Below are 18,399 nucleotides of genomic sequence, written 5' to 3'. Positions count from 1 at the left end.
TGAGCTCTGTCAGGCTTGGTGCTGTGATCACTTCCCTGGGGAGCCTGTTCCAGTGCCCAACCACCCTCTGGGTGAGGAACATTTTTCTGATATCCAACCTAAACCTCCCCTGGCACAACTTCAGGCCATTCCCTCAGGTCCTGTCACTGTCACCACAGAGAAGAGATCAGTGCCTGCCCCTCCTCCTCCCCTCACAAGAAGCTGTAACTGCAGTGAGGTCTCCCCTCAGTCTCCTCCAGGCTGAACAGACCAAGTGCCCTCAGTCACTCCTCACACGGCTTCCCCTCAAGGCCCTTCACCATCTTTGTTGTCCTCCTTTGGACACTCTCTAAGAGTTTAATGCTCCTTTTTATATTGCAGTGCCCAAAACTGCCCGCAGCACTGCAGGTGAGGCTGCCCCAGTGCAGAGCAGAGCAGGACAATCCCCTCTCTTGCCCCGCTGGCCATGCTGGGCCTGATGCCCCCAGGACAGCGTTGACACTCCTGGCTGCCAGGGCACTGCTGGCTCATATTCAACTTTCAATCAGCCAGGATCCCCAGGTCCTTTTCTGTGGCACTGCTTTCCAGAATCTCATTTCCCAGTCTGTCTATACATCCAGGGTTGCCCCATCTCAGGTGCAGCATCTGGCACTTCCTGTTGTTGAACTTCACATAGCTGGTACATATGGTTGGCACATTAGTTATCTCTTCTCAGCCATCACTTTGTCCCCTGGTGCCATTCTTGCATAATCACTCATCTGGGTAGGTTATTCTGCACAAATGTGGAGCAGCTTGTCTTAGGGAATAGTTGTCATCACCCCATGCTTGCACCAAGCTTATTTCACATCCCTCCCAACACCTGAACTTACAGCCTCACAGCAACTCATCCCAGAGCTAAAGTATTCAAATTGCACTGCAAATTTTACTGTCTAGTGTTATTGGTTTCTCACAGCTGTTATCTTAAATACACATGCAAAAGCCAACACACACCATCTGTCCTCCACAAACATATTTTCTTAATTCAGTGCTCCATTTTTCTACATTAAATTCTAGTTTCTCTTTTTCATTGTTTCACAATATTCTCTATAATGATAATTTGGGAGTTTTTCCTCTATTAGCCTGAGGGAATCAATACTTTTTGCAGCGGTATCAAAGATGATCTTGTGTAAGCCTGCTGCTTCTCTTTGTTTCTATGCCACTATCCAGCACACTCTTGTAATCCATAGCCAGCAGTTTCCACAACCACAGGCAATCCCATGTCCTTCATGAAGACATCTTCACTAAGATCCCAAGCACAAAATGCACCTTATTTGCAATTTTATGTTCTTGAAGTACTTGTTGAAAATACTCTCAGTAATCTTCCTAGCACATATTGAGTCGGTATTTATATGACATTCTAGACCACCAATAAATTTTTTTCTTGAGATTCCACAGTCATTTTTCTGTGTATTCACTTGCTGCTTTAATAAATTCATCCTTGCATATTCCCTCCATGGAAAAGAGTAAAGCCCTGTGGTATGTTCAGTAATTCAAGCATACGCACTATTAGATACTTGTCTTCTTAACATAGTGGCCCTGGTCTACATTTGAGAGGAAGTCCACTGGTGTACTACACACATGCTTCTGAAGCAGTTTCCCACATAAAACCAGCAGCATCTCAGCACCAGCTGGTTTCTGTTCAGGGCAAAGAGAGCCATTCCCTCAGGTCTTTACTGCTGTGCCAGTAAGCTATGCCATTTAAGTGGGAGGTTGCTGTCCATTTTTATGTTTCTATTTGCATTCTGTTTGATGGCACATTTGAAGAAAATTATATAAACCTTGTTCACAACTTGATATGTACTTGGAATATTTGTGAATACCCAACAAAGTATTTTATGGGGTATATATATAATATTTTTAGTGTGTACGTGGGTTTTAACTATAATTATATGGGGTTTAATTGCTCATTCTATAAACATTATATTTGACGTTTTTTTACAAATATAAGACTAGATTAAAAGATGATGGATCTACACCTCTTTTCAATACTCTCTAAAATTTGTAGACAAGGCAAAAATGAAACAAAATGAAACATCAGTCTTTTGTTGGGAGCTAGCAGTGTTCCATCTGTGACAGTCAAATCTTTGGGTTCCAAACTGGTCATTGACATTTTATTACACTCATGACTGGCAGAGAAAAAGGGTAAAAGAATGTGCTTTACTCACCCAAGGAGTTTGACTGAATGAGTTTTCCATTTAGATCCTGCTTTCTGGGAGCGTCGATATATTCCCTCTTTGTACAGGAAAAAATCTTCATACACTTTCATTATAGCTGAAAAACAATAGGAAAAATCACCACAGTAAGCAAGCTTTACTTCTGTTCTTCTTTGCTCCTTGCATTTTACCAGTGAAATCCTTGTTGTGTGTTCGACTGCATTATGTGTACTTTCTAATTCCACTAAAAGCATCAATTTCTCAGAAGTGTCCTGCTGTGAGTGAACCAATAGAAATACTTCAACAGAGTTCTCTCTAAGATCTCTTACCAAGTTTGTTGATTTTCCTTGTCATGGAAACTCCCTCTCATTGACTTCTTCCAATGCAAGAAGAAACATTGCTTCATGAAGGCTTACATAAATTTTGAAATCTAATTCAGTAAAATTAATCTCCTCAAGATTCATACGTAAACTACTCAGTTTTGAATAGAATCTTCATATTCAAAAAAAGTATTTAACAGAAAATGTATATCCTGTGAAGTATGGTGGAGTGACATGCCTTTTTCTGAAACTTGAAGTTCATCAAATACACAGTAACCTCCTTAAAGAAAACTAGATTTTTTGTATATGTATAAATTGTAACTGCTAGTTAAAAGTGTGGAAAAAATATCCCTTTTTTCATAAAAATGTTAGGTGAAAGAGCTGATGAACTGAAAATTTTGTGCAAGAGAATGAAGATTACAAGTTGCATTTAATGCCTATTTATTATTTCATTCAACATTCATTTGTTTATTAAGAAAGTAGCTCTGGGTTTCTTTTCCACACATGTTCTTAGTATCATTTGTTTTATGGTGGGCTACCTGATACAGAGAAATGAAAACACCTTTCAGGTCTACATTACCTCTAGATTCCAGTGAATTAGAAGCATTAAATAAAAGCTTCATTCCATCTTATTTTTAGCTTATGATTTTAACTGACACACACCTTGGGACATAAGAATTAGTGAAATCAAATAAAGTCTTGAACACTGGGAGTCCAAAAAAGTACAAGTTTCACTGACCATTTTTTATGTGGTTGGACTATTTATAATGTATGTGCCTGATATAGATCTGCAGTATTCAGTAAATTGAGCTCTTGCTGCATGTTTTTCTGTCTGACATGCTTACAAATTTGTTTTTCCTACCTGATATTTTCATAAACTTGAAGGAAAAGACTTGTATCTTTACAAAAACCTCTGTCATATTTGGCTGAAGATATAAAACAGACAAAATTTTTAGGGGAGAGAGAATTCTCAAAACATGGTGAAATGAGGCCATTTGCCTTGCCATGGACAAGCCTGATATTGTGCCCCTTCCCCATCACACGTTGGTTGAAGTTCTGCCAATGAGACCTGCTGTTCCTTCCTCTCTGAGAAAGGTGAGTCCCTTCTGCTGCCAGCATACCTGGTGCTTAAGCCATTCCATTGTCAAAAACAGCCAAAATTTTAGCTGTGACACCAGCCATGGAGCCATGGCTTTTTCTTCCAGCCCGCCTATTTCTTCCAGTGTTGCTGCCTTCAACTGTAAGTACAAGGAGAATATACCTTGTGCCCCAAATGAGACACATTCTTGTCTGCAAAGAAATATCATACCTGATTTTTTTCCATTGAAATGAAGTAGAAATTTTTGGACTGTATTTCCAGAATAACTTTAGTTTATGTGATAGAATTTTATCCTTGATTATATATTATATATACATTACACATGTGTATACATACATTTGTATATATGTGTAAATATATATACCCATGCATATGCAATACCTTGCAATCAGGAGCTAAATAATGGTGCCGTCTTTGGAGTTAGAGTGGTCTGGATGCATGAAGTACAGGATGGACAAAGATGATGATAATATTAGACCAAGCACTGAGATATTTTTATTTATTCAGTGACTTTGTCCTGATACGGACTATGACTTGGACAGGACAAGGTTATCACAGTCCACCACCTAATTTTTTTCCCTCTCACATAGGCGAGACTTTCCATTTCCCAAAATGAATGGATTAATTATTAATGAGTCAGAAAAGGCAGCGATTTTCATAAGGTTGAGTATAGTTCATGCATGAGCTACTTCAGTCATGCTGAGCTTGTCAGATCTATGCATATAGATGCAGCAGATTAAAAGATCGATTTCACTATGGATTCCCCTGCATAAATATTAATTTTTGTCTCTTTTTAATCATACGGAGACACGAGAAATGAAAACTAGTTGCTACAAAGGAAACAAAGTTTAGCTCTATATATCAATATAGCCAAGTGCTTTCTACATATCGTTTTCTTGTGTTAGCAAATATTTTTTTTTTTTCCAAGATCGTAACAGCTGAAATTGTAAGTTTTGTGGGGTCAAAACTTTGATGTATTGCCAACAACGTGTGAGCCTTTCTTTTAATCAAGACTGATTAATGTGTCAGAGAGGATAATTTTCCTACATCAGCATTTTAACCGTCAGAATATTTCCTAAAGTCCATGAAAAAAAAAACCAAAAAGATGAATGGGCAATATTAGATTGTCCATCTGGCAGTACTGGTGAAATTTCACCATGAAAATGGATTTCTTAAAAAACTAGTATTTCATCTTTCAATCCAAAAATGCTAATTGCTCAGTTTCTGTACCAGGTAAGACAATGACTAAGGTCAGAGAGAAATTGTCATTCAAACTTGAAAGCTGTATAACACAAAATCTTCCATTACACTCCTAAACCTACTGCTTCACAGTTGTTAAAAAAACATATTATTTTCTTCACTTTGAATAAGTCCAAAAATCAAAGTCCATTCATCATCGTGATCTTGAAAGGATCTTGAATGTTTCCCAGCTATTAAACATTACTTAGTCCATTAGATAAGACTGTCCCTAAGCACTTTGTAAATTCTTCAGGAATGACAAGTGAATGAATAATGGAAAACTTCCTTCAGTATTTGAAGATCATTTACAGAAAAAAGTACTGTATGGTTTTAAAATTAGACTTTTGCCCTGGTTGCATTTTTAATATGAGAAGATAGCAGAGAGGATCAGTGAAAATTTACAGGGTCATAACTGTGATTTATTTAAAGGTCATATTATAGCCAAAGATAAAACAGCAAGTGATTTGACTCAGTGATGCATAATCTTGGTTATATGCCATTATGTAGATCTTGATTTTTCTACAAACAGAATTACCTTAACCTGATAAACAAAAAAGCATTAAAATTTAAAAAAAAACTGTAAGAATTGTTGAGTGGCTCAATCCTAACAAATGGATGAATATTGATTATTTAATGTGTAAAATTTAGTATTAGCAGATTAATCCAGCAAAATGACTGCATACACAGACTATGAATGCAATACTTGAGGTCTGAAACTCTATCTTGAGGATCCTAATTTTTTAATCATTTTCTAAGAACAGCAGAAATTACTGTCTTTGCATCTAGATCAAATGTAGTGTGGGAAATAATATTTTCCTTGAGCAAACAAACTTGGACAGAACAACAAAAAAAGACAGATTATGTTGATCTTGTGAAGTCTGAGCTTCAGATGAATTGCAGCTGTCCACATAAAGCCCTTTAATTTCAAATCCATGATGCACCAAAATGAATTCTATCTAATAATCAAAACCATTTGAATAATAAATTGAAGATTATGACAACTGCTTGTATAATTAAAGGCAGTAGAAATGCAGAAGTCCCCTGAAGTAGAATTCTTTGGTTTTGCATCAGCCATCCATCCAAGACAGGTAGAGATCCTGCACTATGACCTTTCTCTGTCATCCCAAGCCCCACATCCATCAATCTCTCTAGTTATACTGGCCTGGGATGTGAGCAGAAACCTGCATTTTCAGCTGCTGCCAGCACCATTCATGACCACAAATGGGCATGGGTATCCAGGTAATCCAGAGTAAAAAAACAAAAAATAAAAAAAAATGCCATTCCCTACTCAATGCTGAAGTCTATTTCTGACCTCCAAGAGGTCAGGAATCTTAATTGCAGAGTTCAGCAGAAAAAATCAAAACTGATAGGCATCAACAAGAGCATTTGGGCTCTGAAATGAGAAATTCTGGGATATTTCAGTACTGAATGGTTTCCTGGAAGGCCCATACAGTTCAGCATTACCTTTAGAGAGCAGGCCTGGTGGCATGGCCTTAGCCAGTGGGGAATCAACTCCAGCCCTAAAGAACTGAGTTTGGCTAACATTTAATTTCACCTGCAGAGCCACAGATTGCTATTTCATCAAATGCCATGAAAAAAGGCACAGATTTCCTGCACACAGATTTTGCACATATTTTCAACATATCCAGATCAAGGTCATTTAACTCTTTACAGGCTCTGATGCAGTCATGCTGCCTTCAGGGCCACTCTTTACCCACCAAATGTGCCTGGATGAACTACAGTGCATATGACTGGTTTCTTCACTGTGGCATATTATTTTCTACTATTTTGATACAAGGTCATTGAACAGTCTAGTTATTTCAATAATGTTATCATCCTTTAAACTTACTGTACCTTGCACTGGTCCTCTGTCCTTGATTTCTTTCATTATATCAGTTTCCTGAGAGGTGAGAGCAGCAACGGAGAGAACAAGGGAAGATAGCACTTATTAAATAAAACTATAACTCATGCTAATTTATCATTGTGTGCACATATATATAGTATCAATATACCTTTGTACTTGTATTTCTGCTGGAGAATATTTGTTTTACCAAATTAACCAAACCTTCAGGAACATATTTAAGAAGAACAACTGCACTGTTATGACTGCATACTTTATTTTTCTAATTTTTATGTGACCACAAAGTATCAGCTTTAAAGAGATGATGTACGACTGAGAAACAATGAAGAATTTAAATTCTTAGGAAAATTACAGGGCAACAAAAAGGAAAATTCACAGCTCTAGTCCTGAAGTTAAGTAAATGTATTTTAATATGCCAGGTAATAGTCAAACCCAAAGGAGTAAAATTGTTGAGACAACAGATAAATTTCATGAACTTACTTTTGAGGACACCCTGTAGTGAGAGGCACACCGGTATAAACGATTGGATTTTTCAAAAGCATTGGGACATGGCCCATTTGTATGGTTTTTTCCATGCTCACTTGACACATAACACTGATTTTCAGCTGACGGCCCCAGGTGTTTGTTCCAAAATGATGGATAACAAGCATACGATACAACCCTGTTCAGGTATTTTAAAAAACAGTTGATAAGAAGCTTGCTCAGACATTTTTGCCATTTTACTTCAAGCTTTTAATTATTTTGCAGCTGTTGTATCTCAAGTAATATTCTTGAGAAATGTGAATGGCATATCTTCAACTGGATGGCATTTCCTTCAATTGAGATACACGATAATTATGATTAAGTTTCCATTACAGTAGTCCTCTCCCCACCCTTCTCCAAAGATAGGGCAAAAAAATGTATTTAGTACTTGTCACCTGGTACATTCATCTCATTAATGATGCATGAAAGTTCATGCTGAAAAAGATCAATAAATTACCAATTTTTTTCAATGGGCTTCATTTATCAAAAATGGCTTGTGAAATGGAATACATGGGATACTGTTAGACATTTCTGAAACGATATACACATTTCTGCATTAATGCTTTGCAGGCCTATGAGAGAGTTTATTTTACAGAGCACAATTAAATATTTTGCTGAAGCAGAATACTTTAAAATAGTCAGTCCTATGAAAAGCATTTGTATTGATGTAGCTCATCAATTATACTGGACTTTCTGAACGTGAGGAACAGAAAGCTATGTTTCTACACAATATAGAGTGTAACTATGCCTACCTGTGTATGCTTAGCTGTCAGGAGTTTTACAAGACAAGCCTATATATGCTTCAGCTGTATTGAATAAGACATGGAATTTTACCATTATCATTTGGTGATAGAAAATCTGAGAATGTCTTTTTCTTTCTGCCCAGAGTGGGCCACACTCAGAGCAGCACACTGGAGCTGCATGGCATACCAGATAAGATCTCTCACTCTGAGCTAAGAGTCACATCTGAATCTTTTCACCAACCACAGTTTCTGCAGCCTTCATTAACAAAACTGAACAGCTTACTACTGAAGCACAATTTTGTGCTTCAGTAGTAAACGCTAAGAACGCTTCAAGGAGAAGACCCTTCCAAAAGAGTCATAGAAGAAAAACTGAAATAGATGTGAATATATTTATAGGCACAAATGTAGATACATATGTTATAAATAATGTTAGAAACAAGCGGGATCCTGGGCCAACCAGGAAAACTCTGTAGTGTGTTCATACATTCTTGACAGAATTAATTTGAAGTCCCATTTGTGTGTTCAATCTAATGAAAAATCTTGTGGATTTATTGCAAGATAAAGAGAAAGTGATATTTAAACTGTGTTTCAGTTCCACTTACAGCAGATTTCACTGTTAATTGTATGTTTAGTGATTCTGAAAAGTCAGGTCTCAGCACAGGCCTAGCTTCATTGAGCTTTATGGAAATCTTTTTCTGACTTCACTGGGGATAGTTTAGGTCAGCATTTGATTTTTCTGAACATCTGTCCGAAGTCTGAGCTAAGTACACTCCAGAAATCAAAACAGCAGAAACTTTAAACAGCATTGAACACTTGCTGTGATAATTTACAAGGCCCCACAGAAAATCAAAGTGTTTTCTCCCTATTGCAGGGTATGGAGATAATGAAACAATGATTGCCATATAATGATTCCTAAAAATAAGTCACCTGAAAGTGTGAGGAAGCAAGGAATATTTGACAGGGTTCATTCAGAAGACACTCCTGACTTGTATGCCATAAATTTCCATTTTTTTTTCACTGTCACAGGTAAAAGGTTATGGATAATGGAGTTTAGCTGCAAAACTGATTAAATTATGAATCCAGTGAATCAAAAATGGTTTGTTTTGGTTTTTTCTATTGTTGTTCTTGATATTATTTGCTCTTGGCTACTCCCAGAGACTTAACACTGGGCTAGACGGACCCTTGTGCGGACCCAGAAGTGCTGTTCTTGTGTTCTTCCACTACCTGTTCTAAAGATATTTGGATATTTCCCTTAACATGTTTATTTGTGTCTGGAAATGTTGGAATGGGTTTTGAAATATCATTTGAACTTGAGGAAAGAAAAGCAGAATGTAGAAATGTTAATAAAAATAGTTAAGTAGGGATACTCACATGTGTGGTACTTTGATGACAAATGAATGATCCAAGATAAAAAATGGGTAGCAAACAAAGGTCTGTCACAGCACAGTGATGTTGTACATGTTGGAGCTAGCTCCATGGCAACAAAAAAGAGTAATAAATGACTAAGGAAATAATCCTGGATTGCTGAGATTTGTTGGCAATTTAGATAGTTTCCAAAAATTCATGATGGTTTTCTCAACTGCCCTTCAGATTCTTTACTGAGATGATCAGCTGCAAGAGGCTGGTGAATAACATGAGGCTGAGCAATAAGCAAGTACTTGGGAGTGTGAAGGTGAAAAGACAGTTCACAGGTGTGCTGTGTGAGCTGAGGTGGTGTGGCTCTGTTTCCAGGTTCACATCAGTCAGAAAGCCTGCTCAGCACACCACTGTCACACTGCTGCTCAGTCAGGTCAAACATAATGTTACTGCATTCACACCAGAACAAACTCCTGCGAGGGTACAGCTAGGTTGATAATGAAGTGCCTTGTAAAGCTTCAGCCTGCCTTGCTTTTCTTTCAGAAATAAGCTAACTCTTTGATACTTAAATTGCTTCTGCTAACAGGCCACGTCACTAACCACAGTGCTAAGGTCAAAATAATACTACATTCTGGCACAGGAAGAATTTTATTATTATGGAGCTCATGGTAGCTGTGCCTGTACATGGGTAACAGTCAGAGAGAATAGAAAACTAGGTTGTCTTCTCACTGCATTCTTTACATCTTCTCCTCTAAAAATAACGTTTCAACTGTTGTGGAGATAATGCTCATTAAAATTATTCTCACTTCTCTTATCTACGCTAGCAATTCTTGTGCTCCTGTTTTTAACAGGCAAGAAAACAGTCCAGAGAGAAAGAGTTGCAATTACTCTCCCATAAACATGAGCTACTGAGTAAAATGAGACTGTTCTTCTAGTTACTGAAAAGTATTGCAGTTAAAAAGTGCTTACAATTAAAATGCCGAGTTATAACTTTCATTTCTTCATGATTGAAGCCTTTTCCCTTAGTTCCTGAGGTAAGGCTGAGGGGCCTTTTCTGGGTAGAATCACTCAGCTGAAGGATCTCTTGCTTAAAACCTAAATGAAAGCCAGTTTAGTGAAACCCTGAGAGGAAAAGACAGAGGAGCACTCGAAGTAAACTCTCCCCATAACAGTACAAAATCCTTTTCATATCAGAAATAATTTGATATACAGTTACAGAAAGCAGAATTATCACTTGTATAGTGTGACAGGGCTTCTCCTGGATCCCCAGAGTGCCATGTCAACTATGACACATCATATCTGACATTCTTTTGCTCTTGACATTGTTTGTTTGTTTGTTTTATAAAAAAATTAAAACTTGACATAGAGAACACCTGAAATCTCTCTGTCAGTTTCAGATATATCAGAGTAAGGAATGAGATTGTATGAAAACAAGACAGGAAATAGATTTTGGTATGAAACAGCAGGATTAAATTATATGGTATCTAAAATGAAGTTATTGAAATTCTCCTGGAAGCCATTTCCCAGGTATACAAACTTCAAGGAGTTGACTAAAAGTAGGATGTGCACATTTACCATGACAGGTAATGATGATATGATGAGACAGTCTGCCCACGATAAAATGACTGGCTCCATACAGAATAAGGAAGTATCTATCATTTTTACCTTGTCTTTAGTGACATTTTCAGCATAGGTTTCTTTGGTGTTCCTCTAGTTTAGTGGATTAGGTAAATTGCTTACAAGGTCAGTTGTGGACTGGCGTGTTGAAAGGTCGGCAGGTCAAAGTGACTGGTGTCAGTTTATTAATGGCTTTCCCCAGGAGACAACACAAAAGCAACACTTTTGCATCTCTATTAACAATCTGGACAGCCAGATGTAAGGCACCCTTACCAAGTTTGTGGAGAATGTAAAAGTTTTAAGGAGTGATTAGTATGCATGGCTGCTGTTCAGAGCAGTGTTAATAGGCTGAAGAAATGAGCCTGACAGAAATATCCCAAATTTCAACAAAGACAGATGGCAAATCCTGCCTCTGAGCCAGAACTGCCCAGGTACTGGCAGGGCACTGCCAGTGTAGAAAGTCGTTTCACAGAGAAGGACATGAGGTCCTGAGAAACAGAAAGTTGAATGTAGATGAATAGTGAGCCCTCTTGGCAAATGTGGATAGTCAATACTGGACGGTGTTACCAGCAACATAACCAAGACATTGTGAAAAATTAATATTCCCCTCAAATTACTACTCAGCAGATGGAGCTGTATTTTCACTTATGTGTTCCTTGGGAAAGACACTGACAAACTGAGCAAGTCTAGTGGAAGGCACTTAGGGGACTGGAGCTGAGGCAGCTGGACTTGTTCAGTTTAGAGAAGATAAACCCAAAACAGTGTATCATTCCTATCTTCAACTGTGTAAGGAGAGGTATAGAGGAGACAGAACAAAACTCTTGGAGATACCCAGTGAAAAACTGGAAGGTACCAGTGACAAGCCCTACCAAGGAAAATGCTGATATAAGAAAAAAGTGTTTGACTGTAAGTCAAACTGACCTGCTGCAAGAAAGATTGTGGAACCTCCATCCTTGAAGATACTCAAAATGTGTCCAGGGACATGGCCTAAACAGCCTGATCTAATTTCAAAGTCATGCTTTGAGCAGAATGTTGGACCAGGTCACCTCCAAAGTTCCAACCAAAATAATTTTGTGATTCCATAAATGATTATATCCCATTTTAAAGTTTCTAGCTGTTCATGGGGAATTTGATAGCTCTTTACTTTATCTGCTTTGATCTGAAGGAAGAAGGATGTAGGTACAGTCCTTAATATTGAGTGTTGCACTCTGGAACAACCTTGGGATGAGATGATTACAGGTTGCTTTACAGAGAAAAGATGTTTGAGTCTTTTGAATATTCACAATGTTGTCTCATGCAACTGGCTGCTTACTCAAGGTTGTTTCAAATGAAGAGCCTGTATCCCAAGAAACACAGAAATCTTAAGTACATTTATGGTATTGTCTTATTGCAACTTAAGCAACTGGCTCAATTTTAAATAATCTAAACAGCCAGATAAAATATTTACCCGTGTGTTTTCAGATACCTCCAGGCACCATCAATACTTCCACCATTACATCCATGTTGATTCCTGGTATCACAAGAGATCAAGTTCTGAGCGGAAAGGTTGTCTGTGATCTGACCCTTTGAATGAATTGCTATTCTATCTGCCGCAACACCTGTTTGAAAATAAATTTTCTGTTACCAAGACCAAATAATTATTCACAACTTTACATTTGTTTTTGTGAAAGAGGGACAGAAATACAACCTCAGTATTTTCTGTCTGTGCAGATATTTTCACTAAACAATACTGATATAATCAGTCCAGACTTTTGTGAGAGAGGATTGTGAAACTGCAAAGCATCATGAGCAACTTTGCTGTTATATAACAAATTCTTAGATTTACTGGCAATTATAAAGTCCCAAATATCTAAACATCAGATGAGACACTTATATAATTGTCTCTACCATGTTTGTAAATGCATATTCACATCTGGTTGTCGTTAGCAGAAGAAAAAAATACTTCCCAACTTTCTGCAGCTGAATCTTCAAATCTTTTTGCTTTCTTTTCTACCTTTCTTTCCTTTATGTGAGGGATAAAAAAAAATCAAAGAGCAGTCTTACGGAGAAGAAAATTCAAGACTGAAAATATATATTGGTTTTATTACAAAGAATACTTGGAGGTATTCATATTGAAGTATAAATGTAGGAGTCTTTGTACCTCCTTCCCTTATTACACAAAATTATTCCTCAGACATAGATACCTTATCTGAATTCAATCAGATAAACAGGATTCTTAGTACTTATATATTTATGAACTGATTTAAAGGCAGACTAGGTTAACTAAGTTGTGGGTGAAACTAAGGTACTTTTACTTTCTATATCTACTGACAATGAAACAATCATTAAGCCTCACTGCCAGTCATTACTTGTGATTAAATTTTATTTGTAGTATTTTTAGCCCCACAGTTTTGAATTTCAAATATTTTTTTAAAAAATCTCTTGAAATCTAAATCCCCATCAAAATCAACACTAACTGTGGTAAACTCTGAGGAAGACTTCAGAAAAGAAAGTTTGCTAATGTCAGGTGACAACTGTATTTTGTGCTTTTCTGATGTGTCCTATGACAATGAATTTATTTTTATGGGTATAAAAGCCTTTTATTTTGAAGTTTTGGAATATTTACAGAAATTATTCATGATAAGAAAAAATTACACAGCAGTGCTTGTCTGTTTATTTAGAAACTAATCATCTTGAAAATTCAGACTGAAAATGTTAGACACACCTAAACAACATATTAAGGCATCTCACACTACATCACTTTAAAAATTATTATGTGAATTAAAATAAAAATATCTGTTTGTGGAAAGGAAAAATTAGACACAATATCTGCAAAGTCTTTCAGTGATCTCTGTTCATCTCTGCAGTAAACTGTCAAAAGAGTTGTTAACAGCTCTCTTGGTTTTCTCTTTTTAAAACTGCTTTATATCAGAAAAAGCATGTGTTTAGCCTTTTTTTTTTCAGGGAGATGGGGTTAGCTGGCCTAAACACTCCTTTCCTTCTCTTACTGCTGTGATTTAAAGAAGCAGTTGCAGAAACCTTCACCTGTGAGGACCCACTGGCCAGGTTAAGTCATAAAGATTGATCACCTGCTTATATTACTCAATTTTATGAAAAGCAAAGTACTGCAGCTCAGATTGACAATCAATGACAACTTAAAGATTTTGGGTCAATATAGAAGAAAAGTTGTAGCGATTTTAAATTTCCTATTTGGTAATAAGAGGTGAAAAGTGAGCTGATATTATTTTGTTACCAACCACTACAATTTTTATTACAGATCTGACATCAGTGATACTTTTTAAGTGAGTAAAAGGAGATATTACTTGCGGTTGAAAAAGCCCAGGATGCTCCACAGTTTCGCTGATCCAAAGGATCGTGAATCCACTCAGGCCACTCATAAGTGGCTGAAAAAATTTCAGGAAACTTGTCCTCTGGAAGTGACTTTCCCTAAAATAAAATGTAGAAGATCTGTATATGCTTAATTTCCTATTTTTATCGTAAATTTTACCATAATTTTGTTTGTAAAATTCTTAAAGGGCTTAAAATTTTTAGACTGAGGAAAACCTAAAGCATTCGGCCCTGTGACCTCCCAGGCAACTCTGTGGTGGTTTCCCCATGGCTGGGTGCTGCAGACCCCTGAGAGCAGGAGGGTTCTGGCACTCCACCAGCTGAGCTGAAAAGCTGAGATTCAAGACTGCCAGCCTTTTATCTCAAACAATAATTCCCTATGAAATTTTGCAAAGTATGACTCACCCAGCTGGTATTTTTGGAAAGAGAAGCCCTCTGCTACAAATAGCAGTGAAGTTAAATACCTGTTACCCTCTTCTCCCAGACACGTGGCGGTAGCCAGGAAATTTTAGACATTTTAGGAAAGGAATCAGTATAATGTATCATTGATTTGTCTTTTACATAGAGGTTATTCAATCTGAAGCAATTATTCCCTTTCCAGAATAAAAATCAGTGATTTTTTTTCTGCTTTTCAATCTGATAGTGAATTCATGAAAATTCATGATCTGCTCACCAGAGCAATTTGGCCAGCCATTTCTGGCACCTTTATCTCTCAGTCTTAATTTATGTCCCACTCCAAAATCCTCCAAGCTTTGAACAAGTACTTGCATATGCAAGAACCATCTGGTACAGCTGCTAATAATCTGCTCTGTGTTCAACATATCAAAATCATTGACCCTTTTTTTTTCCCACTGGTGAACTTCATGGAATGATGCATTATGCTGTGCAAGGAAATAGGAATGGCACAGAGAATTGCAATATCATGCCATGCAATCACTCTGTTTCAAAAAATTGTTGATAACCTCAGTTACATAAGGAAATAAAATATACAAAATTGGATCATCTCTTCCTAAGCAAAACACTCACTGCTGCTTCTTTCTCATAAGCAGGCTGAAATTGTGAAGCAAAATGGCTTATATCTATTATATTCTTTTATTTTACTTCAATTTACTTATCTTCTAATTCTGGGTACCCTTGCTAAAATGTTTTTATAAATTGTTTGTATGATTTATGATCATAAAAAATACCTTTTGCTAAGATGATTTAAACATTTGAGGCCATTTCTTTCAAATTTTGAGACTCTTTGGAGAACCAAATTTTAGCCCTTTGCCTGTCACATTGTTGTGTACATTGTGAAACAGCAGTGCTTCTATCCAGCATGAACACCTGGATTTGCCACAGAAAATCCCTAGCTGAGAAAAACTGGATAAGGAAAAGGTAAGCTGGTTCTCAGTTCTATATCTGGCATTAGGTTGGGATATAGGCCCAACGGGCATATTGATACAGTTTATGTGTTTTTCCAGAGCCAGTGGTTGAGCAGGTTAGATGCAGGCTGCAAGTCCTGAATCCATTAAGGAATACTGCAAGCTGTTAGGTCACTTCAATGATTTTGAAAGTCTTACCTCCACCTGTACAAGGCCAGTAATTTTTTAAACCCTGGTAAAATATTAATCTCAACATTTTGATTGATCAGCTTCAAAAGACTGTTTTTTTCAGAGTTTTATATACATGGGACTTGCCACATCAAGTGACAGGAAGCAACAACTAATTTAAAGAATAACTTGGCAAAGTATTTTTTTGTTCATTATTAGTGAGTAAGCACTAGCTCAAGATTTACTTTGAAGATGAAACATACAGGAGAAATCCCAGACAAACAGAATTTTTTTTATATGATGAGACTGTTCACTACCAATCAGTAGAAAAGCAAAATTTGTCAAACGTTTAGTAATAGTGTGGTAATGTAATAATGTGGGTAATAATTTAATAATAATGTGGGTAATGGCTGCTTGCAGTGCTCATTATGATGCCTCATTACAAATGAGGCAGTTGAGAAAAGCAAAATTCTAAATAGATCTCAAGTCTTGACAATGGACAATACTTTTTGTTTTCCCAACCTACTGCCAATATATATATTAGCCTCATATTGTAAATCCCAGAGCAAATTCCTCATTAACCCTCAGCCTTGCCATTTAGAAATGCAGGACTGATCTGTAGGCAGAAACATTGGCTTTTTTTTCTGAAAAAATAGCTACTCTGATATTGAGAAGTACTGCTGGTGTGTGGCAAATATCAAGTCTAGACAACTGTTTCTCAGTGTATGCTCCATGGACCAGCATCAGACAGCACAAGGCAATCAGCAAAATGACTGGTGAACTATTTTTAAACCTTTATATGTACTCTCTGCAGTGAAGTTAGCAGCCTGACCAAAGCAGGAAGGTAAGAGAATATAAAACAGCACTCGAATTTCAACTATAACTTCTTCAGAAAAGAAAGATGACCAATAAGAGAAAAAAGGCCAAAGATAACTGAATTTGCAAATGAAATAGTTTCCCTGAGGGAAAACAGGTTTTTTCTTTTTAATGTAGCAAAATGATTCTGGACATCACTTGCTTTGCGAAGACGTAATGGGCATGAATGACCTTCAATTTGCAAGAGAGCCACAACTGTTGAGGGTTTTTACTGTGAAAAGCCATGTATCAGCAGAACAGAGGGTGTACTATGCCTACTTTCCAATTGTTTTGACGAGTTTCTTGATATTTAGTGAAAAAATGGTGCCTTATTACTGAATTATGTATTTAATTTTCTTGTAAGATGGCACTTAGGTGAGCACCTCGTTGCTGGGGGTGCAGACCTTACCATAGCAATATACCTCTTGCCAGGACTTTCGCGGACAGAGTACCACCAAGAGTGTATCACAATGGTTTCAAAGGTGTTGCAATTATTCTTGTGCTACATGGAACTTCAAGAATGATTGCACTGTCTCCTGCAGTGAAAATGCCATCTCAGATGGAGGAGTTTCAGCTTTGTCAGGAGTCAAACATTTTTAGTGGTGCATTTAGCTGTTGGTCTATACTTAGGTCTAGCCATACTGTGCAACAGAAGGTCCACAGTTCAGATTTAGTTCTTGCTCCATATCATGGTCTTTTGGGTATTCTCATGTACCATCATGTCAAACTTCCCTTCCAGATAAAAACATCACCTTGTTGAGCAGGTAAAGTATTTTATTAATAGCAGAAATTTTAAAAGTTCTATCAGCAACTTCAGAAAGTTTATCATTTCCCTAAGAACTTTGCAGAAGCTCAGAAAGTTATATGGAGAGTATTATTTTATATTTTTAGCTTTTGTAAGTTGAAATATTTCCTAGAATCCTGTGAAAGGTATGTGATTCCAGAAACATGAAAGGAAGTCTCATGATGACTAAATGCATGAATGTGCCAAGTTGGATTTCTGGAGAAAAATGCATTGAACCTCCTTGAGTGTCTGCCAGTGACAAAGGGAGCTGGGTTGTGGCTCACAGATTTCATAAGACAGCAGACAGAGAAAATATGACTGAGAAATGTATCTGTGGAACAAAGGCTGTTAGAAGTGTAGCAGTGAAAGTAGCTGCAGGAAGCTTACTAACAATGATTTAATAACCTGGATATAATGCAGGACTACTGAGTAAACAGCTACTACAAAATGAATGGGGGAAAGCAAGCATCGTAAAGAATTCCTTGAAAACTTACCTTTTCTTTATTCCTAGGTGGGATTTGTCTCACCTAGCTAGATACCTAGCAATGGAGATGTCAGTCTCTGGGCTGGCTACATGACATCCTTCTTTTGCCTGTGATATATAAGCTTCACACTGTATCTCTCAAGGAAAATGCCAAAACCAAGAAACCAATCCAATTCTTTTGAACCTCAATGCAGTTCACTGGTAATTTAAGGCAGATACCTTCTAAATATGGGATTAAATTCTTTTATGCCATTGTCTTATTTTGACCTGCCATCTTCAAGTGAAATGATCCTTCTTTGGCTGAAAGAGTAGTCCAGAAAATCCTACAAGGCAAAATGCCAAAACTTAATTCCTGTCCACTTTTTGCTCTGGAAACCCTTCAGAGTGTAATTTTGATTGAGTTGGCCAAGCTGGGCCTGCATGCAATGCCTCGCCATGCCGCTGCAGGGAGCTGATATTGTGTGTAACAAAGAATGGTCTGAATCAAGC

The 18,399-nt window shown here is 37.2% G+C and overlaps 1 protein-coding gene across 1 annotated transcript in view; it reads right to left on the bottom strand.

Moving 5' to 3' along the window:
- Positions 1-18,399, bottom strand: part of TINAG (tubulointerstitial nephritis antigen) — a 41,327-nt gene that overhangs the window by 13,788 nt on the left and 9,140 nt on the right. Inside the window, exons 5-9 of the mRNA XM_058835309.1 lie at positions 14,231-14,354; positions 12,376-12,526; positions 7,171-7,351; positions 6,684-6,729; positions 2,184-2,289 (exon numbers count right to left, since the gene is read on the bottom strand). Coding sequence (XP_058691292.1) covers positions 2,184-2,289; positions 6,684-6,729; positions 7,171-7,351; positions 12,376-12,526; positions 14,231-14,354 — 608 coding nt within the window. The remainder of the gene's footprint in view (positions 1-2,183; positions 2,290-6,683; positions 6,730-7,170; positions 7,352-12,375; positions 12,527-14,230; positions 14,355-18,399) is intronic.

This window comes from Poecile atricapillus, chromosome 3, assembly GCF_030490865.1.
Source record: "Poecile atricapillus isolate bPoeAtr1 chromosome 3, bPoeAtr1.hap1, whole genome shotgun sequence".
Classification (NCBI taxonomy): Eukaryota; Metazoa; Chordata; class Aves; order Passeriformes; family Paridae; genus Poecile; species Poecile atricapillus.
This window is presented reverse-complemented; position numbering and strand designations above follow the sequence as displayed.